Raw genomic sequence first — 20490 nt, 5'->3', positions numbered from 1 at the left:
AATTCACTACAAGCATTCTATTACCACGCTCAAACAATGATGTGCAAGGGCTATCGGAGGTATCGCGTTACGTCGGCCGCCTAGTCCGACATGCTTCTTAATGGTAGCCTAACCCAACAACTTTGGGACGTGGTTTACCGGTATGGCAACCAAGTCAGAGGTACATATGCAACCCTGATTTTCTGTCTGGGGCGAAGTTTAGAGACGTTCTATTTATATGCTGAAATTTACATGGTAATGGACCCTCAGACTCACCATGTGATGCAGGCTGTATACATCGACCCCTACTTTCGGCTCCAGATGCACATTTGCTGCTTCCCAACAATTTGCTAGGAGAAATAACGATCATATGGTTTTCCTGCATGCTCATTAGCCTATCCATAGCATCAAGATGAATATTCATGTAGTCTAACACGGATTGTAAACAGACCACAGTAGGCACAACATACAAAACCTATCATAAGGCACACTCCCACGTCTCTTGCACAACCCAGTCAGCTACAATCCTCTTACGCACAACATCATTAACACAACACAATCGTATGTACACCAGACCTTCTACCTGCTATGCACTCCTAATCGTTATTGCAGAACCATGGAGAACCTTGCACCACCACCAGCATCCCAAAAGTCGCAAAGGCGATTCCAACCAGGCTCTCCCATGCCGTGTCTCCAATATGGGACAATCGCCATGTCCCACACCGAAGACATACCAATCATGCAAGCCCAGAGCAACCTAATCGTGCGCCCAGCCGACATGTTGCTCAACGCGTCGGTGCGCAACCGGCTGCAATCGCACTACTTCGCCAAGCTCATAGAAGTCGACGGGCGATACCGGCAGGCGATGCAGAAAAACCACCTCAAGTACCGAAGACATCATCTGTGTCATATGCACCAAACTAGATGGATTCTCAAGGCGTACTGGCATGAGGTTGGCGTTCTTCTAAACGCGGAAGCGAAGAGGGTGGAGGCCAGGGTGAAGGCAGAGGAGAATACACGCTGGAGGGATACGCCTCCGAGTCATGTGCTTGTTGGCTCGAATTCAGGGGCTTGTGATACTTGGATGATTGCGGAGGAAAGAATGGGTTTCCTGCCGCGCACTAGTCGACGTGGGCATGAGGCAGCGTCAGAGGGGAAGTGTGGTGGGGGACAGGAACAGGAACAGGAACAGGAACAGGAACAGGAACAGGACCCAGAAGTAGAGGCGTTTTTGAAGAAGAATTGTTGTTCGCGGGCGGATCTGGAAGAGATGAATCGCTGCAACGCTTATGTTTTGTTTGGACTAAGGCCGTAAATATGGAATTGAAGGGTAGGATGGTCGTGATTCTAGGTTTGTATGTTCCTTTCTTGCTCGTTCTAGGTTAATCGCTTGGCATTAATTCTTCGTTTAAAGTACCCTACTGTGCCTTTGTATCAGCGTATGGCTGACTCATCTGACTTAAATGCAAATTTTGGTTTATCGTATAATAAGAATCATGTCTGGAGTGTGTAAAATTGCCGTGAGTGCGTGGTAAGTTCCGCGAAGGCAGCCCTACCGGTACCTCGCGGTCACAAACAAACATATTCCTCAAGTCTAAGAAGTCAGATTTACCATCAATTCTCATCAATGTAACACAAGTCTCACAATAATTATAGACGATCGGATTTCAGCTCGGCAAACATCTCAGCCGTCATTCACATCTAGTCTCAATTTTGGGGATAATATTCTCTTCCTTTCCGTGCTCAAGCATGATCGTGATTCGTTCCCAGATCTCAGCCCACTCAGCACAGCAGTCCCATCACGCTTCAAGACCCTCTACAGTCAGTTATTTTCGTACTTTTGGCTGCATTTCCCAGTCTGGCCTCACGATCATCTTCCGGTGGAACAGGAATCGCAATGACCCTCTTGATATGACAAGGAAACCCTGCAGCTAACTCAACGCGGGAATACCGTTTCACTCGCGTTGATAATACCCCAGGATCCCATCTCGGTCTTTACAGACGATGATTCTTCTACATTGGATGATTGAGAGTGGATCGCCTGGATAGCGGTGCGACATCATAAAAGTGGGTTGAGAAATGAAGCTGTGGAACAGCTTGCCCGGCAAAATATCGTGGTTGTTGTTGCTGGATGGTACGTCGAAGCCAACGATGCAGAAGGAGGGCAGTGGGCTGGCTTGTAATGTAACGAGGAAGCGGAGGTATTTGTGCTGACAGATGTTGTGTACGGAGACTGGGCCTGATGATTATGAACAGTGCCAAATTCAATTTCGGTGTGTCTGAAGGCCTGAGAATGTACCGTGACGTCAAAGGATTGGAAGTATGCTGGGCGTACTTTGATAGAACTAGATCGTCGAGATGACAAACAGATCATGCGGAGTTCATTGATCATACCCTCAAGCGCATTACTTGTGTTTCCCACTCAAGGATCCGCCCCTAAACTTGCAGATATTGCCTCGAGTGCTATGATTGTGGTCTACCACGAGCCGGCAGATCGGTAGTTAAGCGGCAAAGCCGCCTACGGTACGAATTGCTTGAGTCTTGATGGGTTTGATTTCATTGTTTGTACGTCGTATAGCGTGTGAATTGCCATTCTAGTAATCGTTGACGATGGTTAGTTCCCAAGGGTTCGGCCATATTACCTGGTTAGCGTGTGGGGTTGAATGGAGCCCAGTGTGGAACTGAATCCCTGCTGTGTATTGTCGGAAACCTTCCTTGGATCGGACCATCACTAGGCTTTCCACGTGATGCCGGATGTTGGTCTGAGACTGTTTCATACGTGTTTGTCGTGATCAATTGAGAATGCTGTTTGATTTCGAAATGCAGTAGCTCCGTCATGATCGTAAAATTTTACCCAACATCCAATGTGCGAATTGCAATGCTGGCATGATCATTGCAGCGACGATTCGCGAGACCCAGTCGTGTAATTTCCATAACACCGTTTCTTGGAGCTGATCAGCATCCAGTGCTCTTGCTTGGTCCATTTGGTCTTCTACTTGCTTCTTCAGTCTCGCAGCTTTGCCGGGCAGTTCAAGGCCCAGACCGAGATACAGCGCAACGATGATGTATTCCATGACAACTTGCCTGCAGTAGGTTTAGCGAAATTGTTCGTGGCGATATGCATCGTATTAGGGGAAATAGTTGTTGAGATACATACATGCAGAGTTGTATAGTCACATTGCCGCTGATGACGTTGAACTTCATGTCTTCCCAAGTATCCTCCTCGCCCCAATCCTCAAAGGCAAAACACATCATATACACAACGTCGACAACGAAAAAGGGTAGACTTAGAACTACGGTGGTAAGGATTTTGACTTCGTCTGCATCGGCAAGGTAAAGGCGCGCGGAGATGACAGTCGTCGCCCATACGAGGACGATGAAGCATGCAAGATAGAGCGCAATACCAGCTTTGGTGGCTTCGGTCGCGGCGAAAGTTGGTCCATCGCGGGAATCCGGGTCAATACCGCCCGCGACGATGAGGATAAAGGAGATGATCAAAGGTATGTGTACCATGAGTAGGATCCATTGCATCCGGCGCCCTTTGGGCCTGGTGGTGGTGTTGAGCAGACTGGTCGTCGCCATAAACAGTGGCGTGAGTCCCATGGTAGTCAGAATCGCAACACCACTCTCAATGCTCGTATTCGAGCTACTTCCTACGGGATACATTGTTGTGGCAGCCAGGTCCAGCGAGACCTGCGTCAGCCGACAGGCTCCTAACAACGTCAGCCAGATCCATGGTGCGCTCCGGCCCAGTCCCTGGCGGAAAACTAGCCAGATGGAGATGCAGGTGTAGATGAAGTAGATGATGAGGGTGATGATATTGACAATGGCCGCATATCTAAGCGCGACCGCCATTGATGGCGAGACATTGAGGAAGTTGTGGGAGACAAAGGAGTTGTGGTGTTGTCGTCTTCGCCCAGTCTGAGCGGGAGGGTCCGAGCGGAACTAGGTACAGTAGTCAGACGTAACGACCCGCTCTTGGCTCACGTATGGGAATCTTCACCATCGATCATCACGCTTCTTCATCGTTAGCGTTGTGGGAGATGATCGTATGCTCTCAAGGTTAAATTGACAGCATTGACTGATGGGACATCATCCGACAACCATGCAACACCACAAAGAAGCACTGCAACCGTCCAGGAATGACGAAGCCAAATGACATGTCCAGAGCTGATTCGATGATCTACACAAACTTTGCCACGCAGAGGGCTGTGCTTGTCATTCACACGAATACCGGCTCCATTGGCGGTCCCCCGACAGTTAAGTTTCTGCCGTATTACGCATGGTGTCTTTGCGGGGGAATTTAGATGAGCGGTGATACGGGACACTGCTGTTGGTGCCCAATTCTCAGTCGTCAACACGATATGATATTAACAGTCAAAAAAAGATACAAGACATTGGTGTTTTTGTGTCAATCAGTCAGACGTACCTTCACGCTAGAGGCGATATCTCTTTCGCTCTTGGATCAAGACATAGGAAGCACCATGTCTCGACGCGCATCTCGCATGTGCAGACTCCAAAGCAATTCCGATTGTCTGGACGGCAAGCCAAGAAGATACCAAGTAAAAATTCTTGGTTGTAACCGCCCAATGCCTTCATTCATATACCTGTTGAGTCTATTTTCTGCGACAAGAACGACTGGCTCAGCACTCGCCGCGCGGTCGTGCAGATGTTAATGAATACACGATTCCTTGTTCAGCTAGCCGTGGATCTGTCGGAAGCGCTAACCTTACTTCAGCCTTGTCTTGCACGTTCGTCGTGATGTGCTCCAAGTAGCATGAGGAAGCATTGCCAGGTCTGCAAAGAATTACAGGATTTCTTAGAAACCTGTGATCCAGGCCTGAATCGCAACACCTCGTCTGTTAGGCGATCGCATATTTGGCTATATATCCCCTCGCTGCTTATTATCCTGATGACCCAATCATGTGGCCTAACCAAACGGTGATCATGCTGCTTACTCGAGACAATTTATTGGGCTAAGATGGAGCGCTGCCAATCTTGATAAATCTAGGGACAGAATTCATGCCGAATGACTTGATCACTAGTCAAATCTCCTTTGACACCGTTAAAGCTGTCGACGCATTTGGTCCCCATGTTTCCTTCTTCCAATAGTGAACCCATTTCGAACAACAACGATCCTCCCACGAGCAACATCTCACGAACAACAGACATGTTAACACAGTTCATGAGTCCATGAAAGAGGAACCCAAAACAAAAAATGATGCTAATAATCGTTATCAATGACCATAATTCCAAGGGTATCATATGCAAACACCAAATCAACTCTACCAAAGGCCCAACCAAATGCCCAACCAAATCCCATCATCCAAAACATATCACCAACTCCCAAGCACCCTCTCAACCCTTGCCCTTCTCTCCTCTAAGCCCCCTAGATCAACATCACCGTCTTCCTCTTCTGCCGTAGCAGGAACCTGCACTTCACCGAACCGCTCCGCCACCCGTCCTGCCACCCTGACCGCCAAGGTCCTCGTCTTCGCCAACTCTGGTGCTAGAGGTGCATCCTTCCACACCAAGTTCGGCTGTATCTTTTCCCTTGGCTGGCGATACGGTTCTAGGAGCGAAAGCAGTGTGCGATAGGTATTTAGGCGATTTTGAAGCGTTTGTCGTTGTGCGGAGAGGTCTTGGAGGCGGGTGAGCATGGCAAGGTAGTCGTCTTGGGATACTTTGCTTAAAGAGGAGGAGGGGAAGGTGGAGGGCAATTTGGCAATGTTGGTGTCGAGGGTGAGGTCGTCGGACTGGTAGAGTATATTTGATCCTTCCTCTAGATCTACTTCTGTATCGTCTTCGTTGTCAGAGGGTATGGACTGGGCGCCGGCCTCCCAGTATAAAGTGTCGATTTGCTCGACGACGTGCTCGATCATTTGACGGGAGTAGACTTTGCGGGAGTGTTGTTTCAAGTTGCGATTCACTATGGTTATCAATTCTAGTCCCATCAAGGCTTTCATATTGTATTACCTTTATCTAAAACGCCTTTCAGTACGCCGAGCTCGATGCCATTGTCGTCTGCGATGCGCAACAATCGTTCCGAAGGTGTTATTCCACGCGATAAGAAGTGCTTTCGGGATTGCAGGAAGAGTTGCTTTTGCTCTACGACTGTACCCTGCTTAGACATTGCGCTTGGTACGTGTTGGCGTCGAATTCGGGCTTTTGTTTGTCGGTTGTAGATGAGTTTGGAGTTATCTGTTATGTGTTTTGCGACTGCGGGCGCTGTACTTGGGTAACTAGCGCGACGCGTTGAGCACGTGATGAGCTCCGCAGGGCTCAGGTAACGTGATCCACCACCGAGCGCCCACCTTATCTCATTCATCAGAACGCTCTGACGAGGCAAGTGTTATTCGTCCGGGTCGCAATAAGAAAAGTGTCCTGGTTATAAGCCTCACCTTACCTAAATTAGTTAACATCCTGCAGCTAGTAAATTAGTACTGCAGGGGATACTACTAGATGGCCTGCGACTAGTATTAATAGTATTAGTATATAGTATTAGTAGATATTAGTATCTATACCTAGTTATATAGTGTTGTAGAGTTTTTACCTATAGTAACTAGGCAATAGCTATAACCTAATATGCTATATTAACTAAAATCTATTAAAACACACCTAATTATTATACTTTTTATCTTATAGAAATATTACTTACTTAATCTATATTACTAACTAACTTAGATAACTCTTAGATATCCTCTAAGGCTTTATATAAGGTTATTATAGAGCCCTATACTAGTAGTATTATATATAATACTAAAGTTTTTAATAAGTAGAGCTCTAAGTTAGGTAGTAACTCTAATATTAATAAGCCTAATTAGGTAGCTATATAACCCCTAGAGGATAGGGATAAAGATAAGGAGACTAAGTAGGAAGAAATATTAGATTCTAGGTTAGATTCTAACCTAGTTATTCTATCTAATACTCCTAATATTCTATATACGCCTTGTAGCTATTAATATTATAATTACTACCCTTACTACTAGGATTATATAGGCGTATAGGGTAAGGTTAGTAAAGGAGACTATAATCTTACTAACCTCTAGGACCTAATAAGTATTAAGCGTAACTATCCCCTACTACCTAAGGCTATCTACCTAAGCTTTAATAAGGTAATAGAGGCTATTAATAAGTAGGGTAAGACCTATAGAGTAGCGTATAACTACTTTAAGTAGAAGTAAGGTAGTTAGTATAGGCTTAATATACGCTATAACTATAAAGGTAAGCGTTATAATAGGAAGAAATAGCGCCTAGAGCACGCCTAGCCTAGGGCAAGTACTAGTAAATATAGCTACCTTATATAATTTTAGGTTATAGCTAAAGATTACACTAATTTAGGTAGTTAATAGAGGGTAAAATAGGCTTAAAACTACTAGAGTATTACTTATAATTATCCTCCTATAGAGAATTCCTATAGTATAGCAAGGTATTGCTAGGTAACACGCACCCTAAATATAAGGGAGTAACTATAGAAGATTTTTAAGATAGCGCGTGGCTTAAAATAAGCATTATTAATACTATAAGACACGTATCTAGATACTATTTTTTTATAGTAAGATATATATAATAAGTATTAGTAATAGTAGTAAGTAGAGCTAGGTAATAAGATAATAATAGAGGCGTTAATAGACAAGTTAGATAGGAATAAGTACTAGCACTAGTAAGTTATTATAGGATTTTATTATAGGATTTTGCTAGTGTTAAGGAAACTTTAGTGTTGCTCTCGCTTACTTAGCTACGCATAGGCTACTTAGTAGCCTATACGTGGCTATAACACTAACTATTACAATATCTTATAATATTTCTTATAGTGTTAAGGTTTTAATTTTCTTATTTTTTAGTTTAAAATAACTTAACCTAACTATATAGACTATCTAGTAATCTATATGTAGCTTACTAATACTATAAAATATACATAGTATTAATTTAGATAACTATATTACTACTATTATTTTTATCTACCTAGGCTATATTTAACTGCTAAAAAAGTCGCCTAACGCGCTTATTATTAACTACACTTTTAAGATAAATAAATACAACTTTCTACTACTAAATTTAGTAGGCTTAAGTAGTTATAATTAAACTATCTACCTTAGGGTTGCGCTTATTAACTACTAAGATAAGGCTACTTTTAAATAGGTGCTTACCTAACTCTATAACTTATTTACTAAGCACTCTATATCTATATAACTTTAGGTAACTAATTAGGATTAAGCACTTATTAACGCGCTTGAATTAGTATATAATAACCCTAGGATTCTCCTCTATTATTAGCACCTTAATAAGGACGTTCTTACCTATCTATGCTTAAAGATTTCTACTAAGTTTAGGCAACAACGTAAAGGTTGCGTTTAGGTAGATAATAAGTGTATAATAGAGTTTATAGGGCTCTATTATAAGCTACTTAAGTTACCTACTAAAGTAGACTATGCTAGTAATTTATAGAAGTGCAAGAACCTTTTAGCTACTACTACTAGTTATCTTAGGTAGTATTAGTTAGACCTTTACGCTAATAAGCTTGTAAGCTATTATATTAACTAATAACCTTACTTTAGGCTTACTATAATAAGTAAAGTAAAGGGCGCCTACTACGCGATTAAAGACTAGCTACGCAGTAGCTAGAGTAATATCCTTACCCTATTTAGGTAGTTACTCTAGTTCTATAATAAATATATACATACTATAGAACTTATAGATATAGCTACTAATTACTAGCTTTATTTTAACTACTAGGGGTACCTATTTATAGTAGTATTTAGCCGTATAATAAGGTATACCCTATTAGTAACTATAAAAACCTTAATTAAAGCTTATAATAAGATCCGCAAACAATAGGTAGATCCTACCTACTACTTTACTACCTGTAATAGGGGATATACTACCTCGCTTAGTCTACCCTATTAGTATAAACTTGCAGATCTTAAGCTTTATTTAATAGCCCTATAAGCTAGCAATTACTACCTATATTAGTAGGTTAATTATAGATAGGCTCCTAGCCTTACACTCGCTACTACCCCTTATAAGCCTAAGACTATTATTACTAATTAACGCGTAAAACGCTCTTACTATAAAGGCGCTAGGTAGTCTAGTATAAGGCGCAAGCCTACTATAGCTAAATAGCTTAATAATAATAACCTAGCCTTACTACTAGCCTTAATACTAGCCTTAATACTAGCCTATATAAGGTAGCAGCGACCTACTAAGTAGGTATATATAGTCCCTTGCCTACCCTAAACCTAGCCTCTACCTTGCTTATAACCTCTACCTTTACTATAACCCCTACTAGCCTCTGCCTATCTATATGCTCCTTACTCTTACCTATAACCTCTACCTCTACTATAGTTACCTATACTATAGTATTATTACTAACCTTAATATTAATAGCTACTACTACTACTACTACTAACTTAATATATATTATATACTACTAATTTTAACTACTAAAATTAGCCTTCTAATAGTTAAATTAGTAGTTAAATAGGCTACCTATAGTAACTAGTATACCTATATTTTCTACTATAGTAGCTACTATAGTAGCTACTAACCTAGCCACACGCTCTATAACTACTAGCCCCTCTACTAAATCCCTATATAGCTCCTAGTACTCTAGCAGAGCTAGAGTACTACAGAGGCTTGTAGCTAAGCCGCGCGTCTTATTACGTTAGATAATTATTTTTCTATAAGGGGTGAAAATATAGATATATAGCTAATATACTAAGTTATAGCAAGTTAATCCTTTTCCTTTACTATAGTAATACTACTAATACTATACACTAATACTATTAGTACTAGTTGCGGGCTATCTAGCGGCATCCCCTGCAGTACTAATTTACTAGCTGTCAGATATTAACTAATTTGGGTAAGGTAAGGCTTATAACTAGGACACTTTTCTTATTGCAACCTAGACGAATAACGTTTCCCCTCTAACGAGCTTTTACCCCTGCTAGTACAACGCTAAAAACTCCTAGGAACTCTAAAGGGATTAGCGTTGCGCTAAAAGCTCCTTAACTAATCACGCTGGCCGCAAGGCAAAGCTCGCTAGAGCGTCTAAGGAATAATAGGACAGGTTTTAGTAATACTTAGATTTAGGTTGTATAAGGATATAGTATATAACTTAACCTAGTATATCCTATCTACTATAACACGTTATAGTCCTGCCTCTATAAGCAAATTAATATTTAAGATATTCTCTATTAATTATATATATTATAGCTATACCTAGCTTATTTTCTTAGATATATAGCCCTCCTCTAAATTAACTATCTAGCCTACTCTTATCTATACTATTAGCCCTTAATACGCTATTATAGGGCTATCTTAGCTCTATTAAACTAGCAATAAATATTGCTATAATATATAGTACTAAAGATAAGGATATCTTTAGTAGTAACGCAGGCTAGGAGTCTATACTAACCCCTATAGGTAGCTACAAAGGTCGCGAATATTTATATAAGCATGCTAAATTAGAAGTAGTTATTTAAACGCTTTAACAAGTTAGGTAGTTATTTAAAGAAATAGTAGAGGCATAGGCTAGCCTTAAGGATTGTAGTTGCTAAGTAGACGTACAACTATCCTATTAAAGATACTATAGGTAGAAAGTGTAACAACTTAGGTAGGTAGGGCATCTAATAGGTATCCTATACAACTTAAAGGTATATAGGAGTGCGCGTCTATATAGAAAAGGATAAGATTCCTATACCTATAGGTCTTGTATAAAAGGATAAGAAGAATATACCTATCCTAATTATAGGCGAGCTGCTCTCTATATATATTAGTAAGTTAGGCCTTTATTAGGCCTAACTTAGTATAGAATAATAGGCAAGCAATTCTACCTTATTATTATAGTACCCCCTCCTATAGAAAAAGGATAGTCCCTATCCTTATAATTAGGTTTAGATCCCTCCTTAAAGAAAAGTTCTTACAAAATAATTCTACCTTTACCTTTACCTTTACCTTTACTTCTAGCTACCTAGGGTATAGACCCCTATCTATAGCCTGCCTATATCTAGCCCTCTACCTACTAACTTTCTTACTCCTATTAAACTAATAGGGAGAGTAACCTATTTAAACAAGGAGAAGTAGGAGGGGCAAGGTTTAATAGTAGTGATCCTATAGTAGAGGATATAAATTTAATACAGGAATATAAGAGAAAAGATAATAGTATAGAGTTAAAGTAAAGTCTCTAGGAGTTATACTATTATATCCTCTAATCCTTTATACCTTTATACTATTTAATCTACCTAACTTTTTAGGCTAAGCCTTATTTTTCTCCTATATATCCTATGCTATAGCACAAACCTCCCCCTCCTTTAAGCTTAGACCTATTAAGCTTAGCCCTTACTCTCCTCCTCTAGGTCTACAACCCTAGTTCCTAGCTTGTTAAGCTTTAGGTAAGGGAGTAGGAGTATCTAGGGTCTCTAATCTTAAACCTAAACTTAATAAAATAGTTCTCCTCTATGCCCTTACTAGGCTTCCTATAAAGCCTAGCCCTAAGCGCCTAGATCCCTCTGCCTTCTATTCCTCCTTAATAGCTCCTAGATACTTTTTAATAGTATCTAGAGTCTCTAATTACTTAATCTATCTATTATACCTCTACTACTCTCCTACTTTAGTAGGTTGTACCCCCTTTATACTAAAGTAGGATTAGTCTAGTACCCTAGCTTCCTTATCCTTACTAAATATAAGCTTCTTATTCTTAATGCAGATAGCCTAATTCTTCTTTAACTCCTTTACTATCTTAACCTAACTTTTCTTAATCTATACTCCTATCCTTTCTCTATTTAAATCTCCTATTAGGTACTTCTAGATCTCTACCTTTACTAAAGGGTTATCCTATTAAACCTAATATATAATTACCTTTAAGACCTAGGTTAGATAGGTAGCCTAGATATCTCTAGGAAATTGCTATTAGACTCTACTATATTTAACTAGGTGCCCTAATAAAGTCTTTAGGGCTATACTTATCTATAGGTAGGCTAGTGCAATCTCTATATATATCCCTATCTCTAGCACCTCTATTATTATTATATTATCCTACACTTTTATATAATATAGTAGAACTATACGCTATATTTAAGTAGTAGGTCTAGTAGATCTATATAGTATTACTAGGCTTATAATCCTTACCTATCCTTTTTAATAGATTTCCTTCTCCTATCTTACTATAGGGCACTTCTCCCTTAGCTCTTTAGGCTAGTGCACCCTATCTTCCTATACCTAGATATAAGCCCTCTTATTCCTCCTTAACCCTCTATCTATCTAATTTACTTAATTCTTCTATACTTCTTTAAATCTAATTAGGAGCTTAGTATAGTTATCTTAGTCCTTATTATTAAAAGAAACTAAGCCTTAGATTATCTTAAGCCCTTATCCTAACTACGCTGCCTTAGAAAGGTTTACGTCCATATAACAAAAGAATGTCTAGTCTCCTACCTAGGCGTACTTAGTGTAGTATAGGTATAAGATTAGGTTTATAGTTTCCTAGATTATAGTATATTAGAGCTAGTATCCTATATCCCCTTATACTAGCTATTAAATAATAGAGTGGTATATAGTCCTGCACTACCCTAAATTAGCTACCTACTTTATCTCCCTTAAGTGCTATTTATATATCTTAAAGCACTTATCTACTATCCTTACTAGTTCTAGGTCCTTATAGATCTAGGTAAAGGTGTCTAGGGTTATACTTCCTTTCTATAAGAATCCTTAGTAACTCTGCTTAAATCTTATTACCTATTATAGTTAGGCCTAGTTAATTATTAGTGCTGTCTTCTTTAGCTAGTAGTAATTAGCTTGTAAATCCTAAGAGGTATAATCTTAGTTAAATACCTTAGTAAAAGCTACTATAGTAACTAGGTTAGCTGTGAAGGGCTTAGGCTTATGCCTAAGCCTAGGTCTAACACAAGACGGACCGAGTCTAACACCACTACTAAGCGAACACACTAGACACCTATAAAAAGGCGTAGAGGGCTTACCTCTCCTTTAAGATACTAAATACTATTATTAACGCTTATTGTATTCTCTCTTAAGGCTAGTCTATAATATTTTAGTATCTTCTTCTAAATATACTATAATAGTAATAAGAGATGGACGCGCTAGATATTTAGAATAACTAGGTACAACCTAATATAGTAGAAAGGCTAATATAATAGGTCTATAGATTAATAGAATAACAGGCTTAAGACTCTACTATAATAGCTATACTACGTTAACAGAACGAGGAAATACGTAATTAGATTCTATCCTAACCCTCCTCTAAGCCCGCTAGGTTTAATAACATGCTACCTCCTCCCTCTCCTACCTTACGCTATAAACCTTTCCTAGTTAGCTTACTATATAATAGTACTAAGGCAAACTTCTCCTCCTAGTAAATAACTATAGAGTTTAAACTACGTGTAGACAAGGTCTTTATTAGGGATAAGGAGGCAAGGTTTATATATATTTAGTCCTAGTTATTACCTATAGTCTAGCGCGCTATAGCACTATACTTTAAGGATAGTGCACGTAAGCGTTAGGATATAAGTAGGTTTCTTAACTACCTAGCGTTCTATTATAGTAACTATTATAGGCAGGAGCGCGCCTAAGTCACGTTAGAACACTTATATTAGGGCTAAAATTAGCCTTTTATAGAATTCTTTATAAATTTTATATAGCTTCTTATATAGTTAGGAGGTTTACACTAGGATAATAAATAGAAGCTTTTATAACTTTAGTAATCTCTTAATAGTTATATATACTTAGTTTCCCTTAATAGGGGAGTCTCTAGGATAAACTACAACGTAGCTATAGAGGAATACAAGACAATTATAGTAGATATTAAAATAGCCTCTCTAGAACTAGGTTTTCTTTAGGCTAGTAAGTCTAAGGAACCCTAGTAGAAGTCTAACTTAGACTAGGATAGCAACACAAATATAGTAGAAGTGGCAGCCTTATTAAGTGCACCTACTAAACTGCTAACATTACGTCCTAACTAGATCCTATAGAACCTATTTAATGCACAGAAACTAGTGAAGGTCTACACCTAGTGTAGATAGGGCAGTTATTTTATGCGAGCATGCCCTAATGCCCTGTTGCTACAACTAGTAGGTGTTAAGACAGTTACAGCATTAGCAAGCGGCCCTAATTTAGGAAACTAGCTACCCCTAACTTTAGGCTAAGTTAGGGGTATAAGGAGGACACTATAATAGAGGAATTATTAATAGTAGAGGCTATTAAGTGTCCCCTAGATATTAAGGCTAGGTTAAATAATCCTCCTTTCTTTATTCCCCTCCTCTTAGGTAGAGTAGAGAATGTACAAGCGATAGTTAATTTAGGGTACTAGTGTTTTAGTATAGTTAAGGAAAAGTTAGCAAGATAGATTAGTAGGAACTTTATTAACATTCCCCCGCGACCTTTGCAATATACCTAGGGAATTGCTAAGGGTATAAGAATTTTATAGTTAGTAGTATTAGACTATAATTTAGATAGTTAGCAGTCTTAGCTTTTAGCTTATATAGTACCTTATCTTTCCTATTAACTAATACTAGGTAGACTATAGCTTTGTAGAGAGGGCGTTGTTATAGATATTCTACGAGGCGAATTAATAATTAGGAAGGCGGGAAATATAGTAGTATAAGAGAGTAGGAGACGCCTGTATCCTACCTATATCTCTATTGTCTTAGGTTTAGTTATAGCAGGGTTGTTAAACTAAGAACCCTAATAGGAAGATATATAGGTATAAATTTTTATAATAAATATACTAGATATATTACAAGTAATATATAACTTGCGCCTAATAAAATATCTAGAAAGTGTTAATAAGGGAGGTCCTATTAATATACACACTATCTATATTACTAGTAACATAGTTCCCTACAAACCTAAGTATAAGACTAGAAAGATAAAGTTACTACTAGAACTACAAGAGTTTAAGGACCTGTTTAACAAAGAGTTAGCAAGCAGTTTGCTGCCTTATTAAGGTAGTATAGACTACTATATTTAGTTAACAACTCTCCTAGATAGAACCTAGCCTAACCCCCTATAGGGTCCCCTGTACCCTATATCGCGTAATTAATTGCTAGAACTAAGAATATAACTTACTAGATTAATAGATAAGGGCTAGATCTAAGCAAGCTCTTCTATAGCTAGAGCTCTAGTGTTACTAGTAAAGAAGCTATTAGGCGGTTAGCATCTGTGTGTAGACTACTAGATACTTAACAGCATAATAACCTTAGACTAATACCTACTACTACTTATTAAGAAAACTTTACGTATACTATCTAGCGTAAATTAGTTTATAAAAGTAGATGTTCGCGCTGCCTTTTATAAAGTTAGAATAGTAGAAGGTTATAAGTCCTTAACTACTTTCTACACCTAGTTTAGGTTGTATAAATAGTTAGTATATCTGTTTAGTCTTAGTAGTGCGCTATCTACTTTCTAATAATATATTAATACTACGCTTGCAGAGTTACTAGGATTGTATATAATAGCCTACCTTAATAATATCTTAATTTATTTAGGAGGAGACTAGTTTAACTATATAGAAAAAGTAAAGCGTGTACTTACGCTATTAAAAGAAGTAGGACTACACCTAGACTTAGAGAAATGTGCTTTTAGTATTAAGGAGGTACGCTACCTAGGCTATATTATTAAGGCGGGCAAATTACTTAGACCTAACCCTAAAAAGCTTAGGGCGGTATAGGAATAGGAATCCCCTAGGAATATAAGAGAGGTAAGGAGTTTTCTAGGTTTTACTAACTTCTACTATAATTTTATTACAAAGTTTTCTAAAGTAGCAGCACCTTTAAACTAACTAACTAGGAAGAACACCCTATTCTAATAGGGAGAGGAGGAATAAAGTGCATTTAATGCGCTAAAAAAGGTGTTTATATTAGGACTAGTATTAATATAATAGGACCTAGCTAGAGAAACATTATTAGAAGTAGACTATTTAGGATATACTCTTAGGGGTTGCTTATTGCAAAAAGTTAGGGGCGTCTAGCGCCTAGTTGCTTACTACTCTGCAGCACTAATACTAGAGAGACGAAACTACACTATACATAACAAGGAATTGCTTACTATTATAGAGTATCTTAAAAGTTAGTTAGTAGAGTTATAGAGTATTTATAAGCTATTTATAATATTTATAGACTATAAAAACTTAGAGTACTTTACTAGCCTTTAAAGCTTAAGCAAGCAATAGTGCTACTAGGTAGAGGAACTTTTAAAATATTAGTACATCCTACAGTATAGGCCTAGCTGTCTTACAGGACAACCTAATACCTTAAGTAGATAACCATAAGATTTAAACTCCTCTAAAGCAACACTATAGTTAGTAATACGCCCTAAATTAATTTAGGTTGCAGTGTTAGAAGTAGAGGAGGCGTCTAAGTTACTAAAGGGCGCTAGCCTCTTTACTAACCTGTATATGTAGACACTATAGGACAAAGTAGTACTAGAAGATAAGACATACTAAGTACGTCTTAATGTGGTTTAGAAAGGCGCTAGGTCTTTCCTAGTTTTAGCTAACACAAAGCAACAGATTAGGGACTATATAATTAGCGCACACAGCACTTTACTCTAGAGGGGTGTTATTTAGTTACTAATATAGGAACCCCTTATAACTACTATTATATAGCAAGCATATAAATTAGGTTTAGTAGGATATCTAGGAAAGAATATAATATTTTAAATACTGCGCTATAACTATTATTAGGATAGAATATTAGGAGACATTGCGTAGTATATTTAAAACTACTATTATTATAGTGCTTATATCTCCTAGAAGCGCTAATAGGGTCTATTGCAACCTATACTAGTTGTGTTATAATACTAGTCCTAAATATCTATAGATTTTATAGTTAACCTACCTGCAAAAGATAATAGCAAACCCTAGTCCCTATTAGTTATTACTAATAGATTATCTAAATATATTTAGCTTAAAGCAACAGTCTCTATAGTAGCTAATTATTGTGCAAGGATCTTCTAGGATAACTAGTAGCAGTTCTAGGGCTTCCTATCCTCTATTATTACTAACTAAGGTTTAGACTAGTTAGGATCCTTCTAGACAACGTTATACTAGATAATAAAGATAAACTAGTTACTGTCTACTGCATACTACCCTTAGATAGATAGCGGGACAGAGCGGGTAAACTAAGAAGTACAGGCAGTGCTGCGCATAATAGTATGCTTTAAGTAGACTAACTAGCCTAACTACCTACTAGCCTGCTAACTTACACTTAATAATAGGGACTCTAGTATAACTAGTATTAGCCTAAATCTGCTTTTAAATAGGTATACTATAGACACGCTATAAAAGTTAATATTACTACTAGTAAAGCCTAAGAATTCTTGTAGGGAGGCTGTAGCGTTCTTGTTACACCTATAGAGGGGTGTAGAGCTAGCGCAAGCTACTATTATATTCTAATAGCAATAATAATAGGAAGCAATAAACTAGTCCTAACGCCTAGCTAAAAAGTTCCTAAAAGGTAATATAGTTTAGTTTGTAATGCGTAATATAAAGATAAACTAACTAAGCAAAAAGTTTAACTAGCTATAGGTAAAGTATAAAGTAATAGAAGTTCCTACTCTACTTATAGTAGTATTAGACTTACTAGGGAGCTTGTATAAGACTATATATATAGATCTGCTAGAGAGAGCTACTAATAACCTGCTACTAAGCTAGAAGCTTTAGGACTTATAACTAGGTCTAATAGTTACTCTAGAAAATAAAGATACAATACTAGATAAATAGGAAGTAGAAGAGATCCTTTATGCAAAGAATATAAGAGGAAAAGGGAAGCGTTAAGTCCTAGTAAAATAGAAGGGGTATGTTAATCTAACATAGCACCTGCTAGAGGTAGTGCAGGATACTAAGGCTCTAGATAGGTTTAAGGAATAGTATAGGGATGCTACGTATAATAATAGCCTAATACGCATAAAAACTAGGAAGTAAGGGTAAAAGGAAACTAGAATAATAACTTAGACCTTTGTTATAATTAAGAAGTAGAAAGGTATAGGAGAAATCTTTTAATTATCCTTATAACACTCTAAGTAAGTGTCCTGCTACTAAAGTTTTATAATATAGCTAATAATTAGGTAGTAGTATCTATACTATTACTATCTATAACTAACCCCCCCCTAGCCCCCCCTAAACTATTATTTATATTATTCTAACGCCTCTACATCTCTTAGTAACAGCAGTGGCGCTCGCGCGTGTTGCAGGTAGGGGACGACTTAGTTAACAAGTATAAGTAGTAGTAGTAGCAGCGTTAGGAGGAGGGTAGTGCTTTAATAGCTTGCTAGCGCGTAGCACCCTAGGCCTAAAGAAAATAAACGTTAGAATAGATACAAAGGGAATAAGGGAAAACTAATACTAATAATAAGAGTCTTAATGCCTTAGGTAGTGCGCTTAGCAGCGCTCTTAAGCTTATTAATACAAAGGTTAGTTTAGGCATAGGTCTTGTTTATACGCTAGTTAATACGCTAGAAGGTAATACTAGTAGTAGTAGCAAGCTATATAATGTTATTATTGTGCTGTAGTATAGGATGTATAGGAGAAAAACAAGGCTTAGCCTAAAAAGTTAGGCGAATTAAATAGTATAAAGGCATGAAGGATTAGAGAATAGGAGAAGCATAACTTTAGTAGACTTCACTTAAACTCTATAATATTATCTTTTTACCTATATTTCTGCATTAAACCTATTTCCTCTGCTATAGGATCACTACTATTAAACCTTGCCCCTCCTACTTCCCCTTGTTTAAATAGGTTGCACTCCCTGTTAGTTTAAATAGCAAAGCCTAAGGGGAACTTATCTTATCTTAGTAAAGGGGAGGGCCTAGTAGCATGCAACTAAGAGGACGTTTCTCTAAGTATAAGGAGGGCAGAGAAAAATTAAAAAATAGGTAGTGTTAATAATTAATATTGTTAAGGCAAAAATAGTAGGCCTATATTAGGACGTAGCTAACGCGCGTTAGTAGGAATAGAGTAATAATACTAAGAGGCTAACTAGAAAATATTAGAAACACTAGAATAACTAGAACAACTAGAACTAGAACAACTAGAACTAGAATAACTAGAACTAGAATAACTAGAACTAGAATAACTAGAACTAGAATAACTAGAACTAGAATAACTAGAATAACTAGAACTAGAACAACTAGAACTATTAGAATAATTAGAACTACGAGAAGTATTAGCAATACTAGAAGTGCTAGAACACCTAGAATATTACTACTAATAGAAAAGCTATAGCAAAGGCTATAGGATAGTGTGCGCTGTTAGCAGGAAAATAGGGCTAGGCTAAAGTTACTAATATAATAAGAATCTACTAAAAATAAAATATAGTCTATAAAAGTAAGAGATAGGAAAGGGGGGAAGTAATATAAGTAAGTAGATACTAACTTATCTAATAATTTTAATTAATATTACTAGTTTATACACCTCCTTTAACGTTTATAGAAGCCTACTACCTTAACTAAGCCTATTCTTTTTACTAGGAATAATACCTAGAGAAAGTAATATTACCCTAGGGTTAACTAAAATAGAAACCTCTAGACCCCTAAGAAGAGTCCTTGTCCCTATAAGGCCTAGGAAAACTAACTTTTAGTTCTAGGGAAGGGAGGTTATAGAGTTCCTAGATAACTATAACTACTAGGTAGAAAATAGGGGGCTAGATAAAGTAGATTAGCTAAAAATTCTGCTAGACTTCTATAATACTATATGCAGAACTTTTATAAAGAAGCTTAGACCCTACTAGAAGTAAGACTAGGAGGAGCTGCAGGAAGCTATAAAGGAGCACTAGAGAGACTAGGATATAGCCTAAAGGATAGGTACCTAAACCTTCCTAGATACGTATATATAAGAAGCCTCTAGAAACTTCCTAGGTCTCTTAGACTACTATACTAATTTTATAGTGTATAGCAATGCCTGCCTAGTATCTAAATAGCTATATAAAAGCGAAGTTAGATTTTTCTTCTTTAGAGGGTTACCCTAGGTAGATAAAGAGCTAGTCTTGCTTAGTATACTAGGAGGGCCTAATAGTAATAAGGTAGCAAGCTATAAGCTAGAGAAGATCTATACCTACGTTAAAAGAATCTATTAGTAAAGAGAAGGAATAAAATATATATTAGCTAGCTAAATAGAGGAAGATACTTAGTAGGTATATTAGATATTAGAATTAATAAAAGCTACGCCTATAAAGGAAGAAATTATAGAGGTAGTAAAGGGTGTTAGAAAGGAGCAAGCTACTACCTAACTACTACTAAATATTAACCTAGAAATAGACTAGTTAATTAGGGCACTAGGAAAAATAAAGATAAGTTTAGCTAAGGCTAATAGGCTATAGGAACACCACGCGATAGGCCTACTACTAAAAAGCCTAGTAAACTAGCTCTACTTTATTTTACATGCAACTAACACTAGGATAGAGCAAGGAATACGTTAGAATACTATAGTAATTAGAGGGTTACTAATAAACTAGCTAAGAGCCTAGGGCCCTACGCAAACGTTAACTACTTACCTAGGGCTAT

At 37.9% G+C, this 20490-nt stretch overlaps 3 protein-coding genes across 3 annotated transcripts; 1 reads left to right on the top strand and 2 right to left on the bottom strand.

Annotated features, from left to right (window-relative positions):
• Nucleotides 1-595: 595 nt before the first annotated feature.
• IAQ61_007528 (uncharacterized protein) lies at nt 596-1294 on the top strand (the record flags this gene model as incomplete). Its single annotated transcript, XM_003842286.1, has 1 exon — nt 596-1294. One exon carries the CDS (start codon nt 596-598, stop codon nt 1292-1294), a length of 699 nt encoding a protein of 232 aa, XP_003842334.1.
• A 134-nt stretch (nt 1295-1428) lies between these two features.
• On the bottom strand, nt 1429-4293 carry IAQ61_007527 (uncharacterized protein). Its single transcript, XM_066097619.1, has 3 exons — nt 3983-4293; nt 3137-3924; nt 1429-3063 (listed from the first exon to the last, which is right to left on the bottom strand). The coding sequence occupies exons 1-3, from the start codon at nt 3983-3985 to the stop codon at nt 2814-2816; spliced, it is 1041 nt and encodes a 346-aa protein (XP_065952116.1). The 5' UTR covers nt 3986-4293; the 3' UTR covers nt 1429-2813.
• Nucleotides 4294-5049: 756 nt separating this feature from the next.
• On the bottom strand, nt 5050-6169 carry IAQ61_007526 (uncharacterized protein). Its single transcript, XM_003842289.2, has 2 exons — nt 5956-6169; nt 5050-5908 (listed from the first exon to the last, which is right to left on the bottom strand). The coding sequence occupies exons 1-2, from the start codon at nt 6110-6112 to the stop codon at nt 5316-5318; spliced, it is 750 nt and encodes a 249-aa protein (XP_003842337.1). The 5' UTR covers nt 6113-6169; the 3' UTR covers nt 5050-5315.
• Nucleotides 6170-20490: the final 14321 nt, after the last annotated feature.

Source organism: Plenodomus lingam, assembly GCF_022343315.1.
Source record: "Plenodomus lingam strain CAN1 chromosome Unknown contig_3, whole genome shotgun sequence".
NCBI classification, from domain to species: Eukaryota; Fungi; Ascomycota; class Dothideomycetes; order Pleosporales; family Leptosphaeriaceae; genus Plenodomus; species Plenodomus lingam.
This window is presented reverse-complemented; position numbering and strand designations above follow the sequence as displayed.

What these genes read in the sequence shown, in the direction of transcription:
- IAQ61_007527 (XM_066097619.1), bottom strand. An exon ending in GTGACTATACAACTCTGCAT is followed by an intron (nt 3,064 to 3,136) that starts GTATGTATCTCA and finishes AACCTACTGCAG; the next exon opens with GCAAGTTGTCATGGAATACA.
- IAQ61_007526 (XM_003842289.2), bottom strand. Translation starts at nt 6,112, where the DNA reads ATGTCTAAGCAGGGTACAGTCGTAGAGCAAAAGCAACTCTTCCTGCAA. An exon ending in GAAAGGCGTTTTAGATAAAG is followed by an intron (nt 5,909 to 5,955) that starts GTAATACAATAT and finishes TGATAACCATAG; the next exon opens with TGAATCGCAACTTGAAACAA.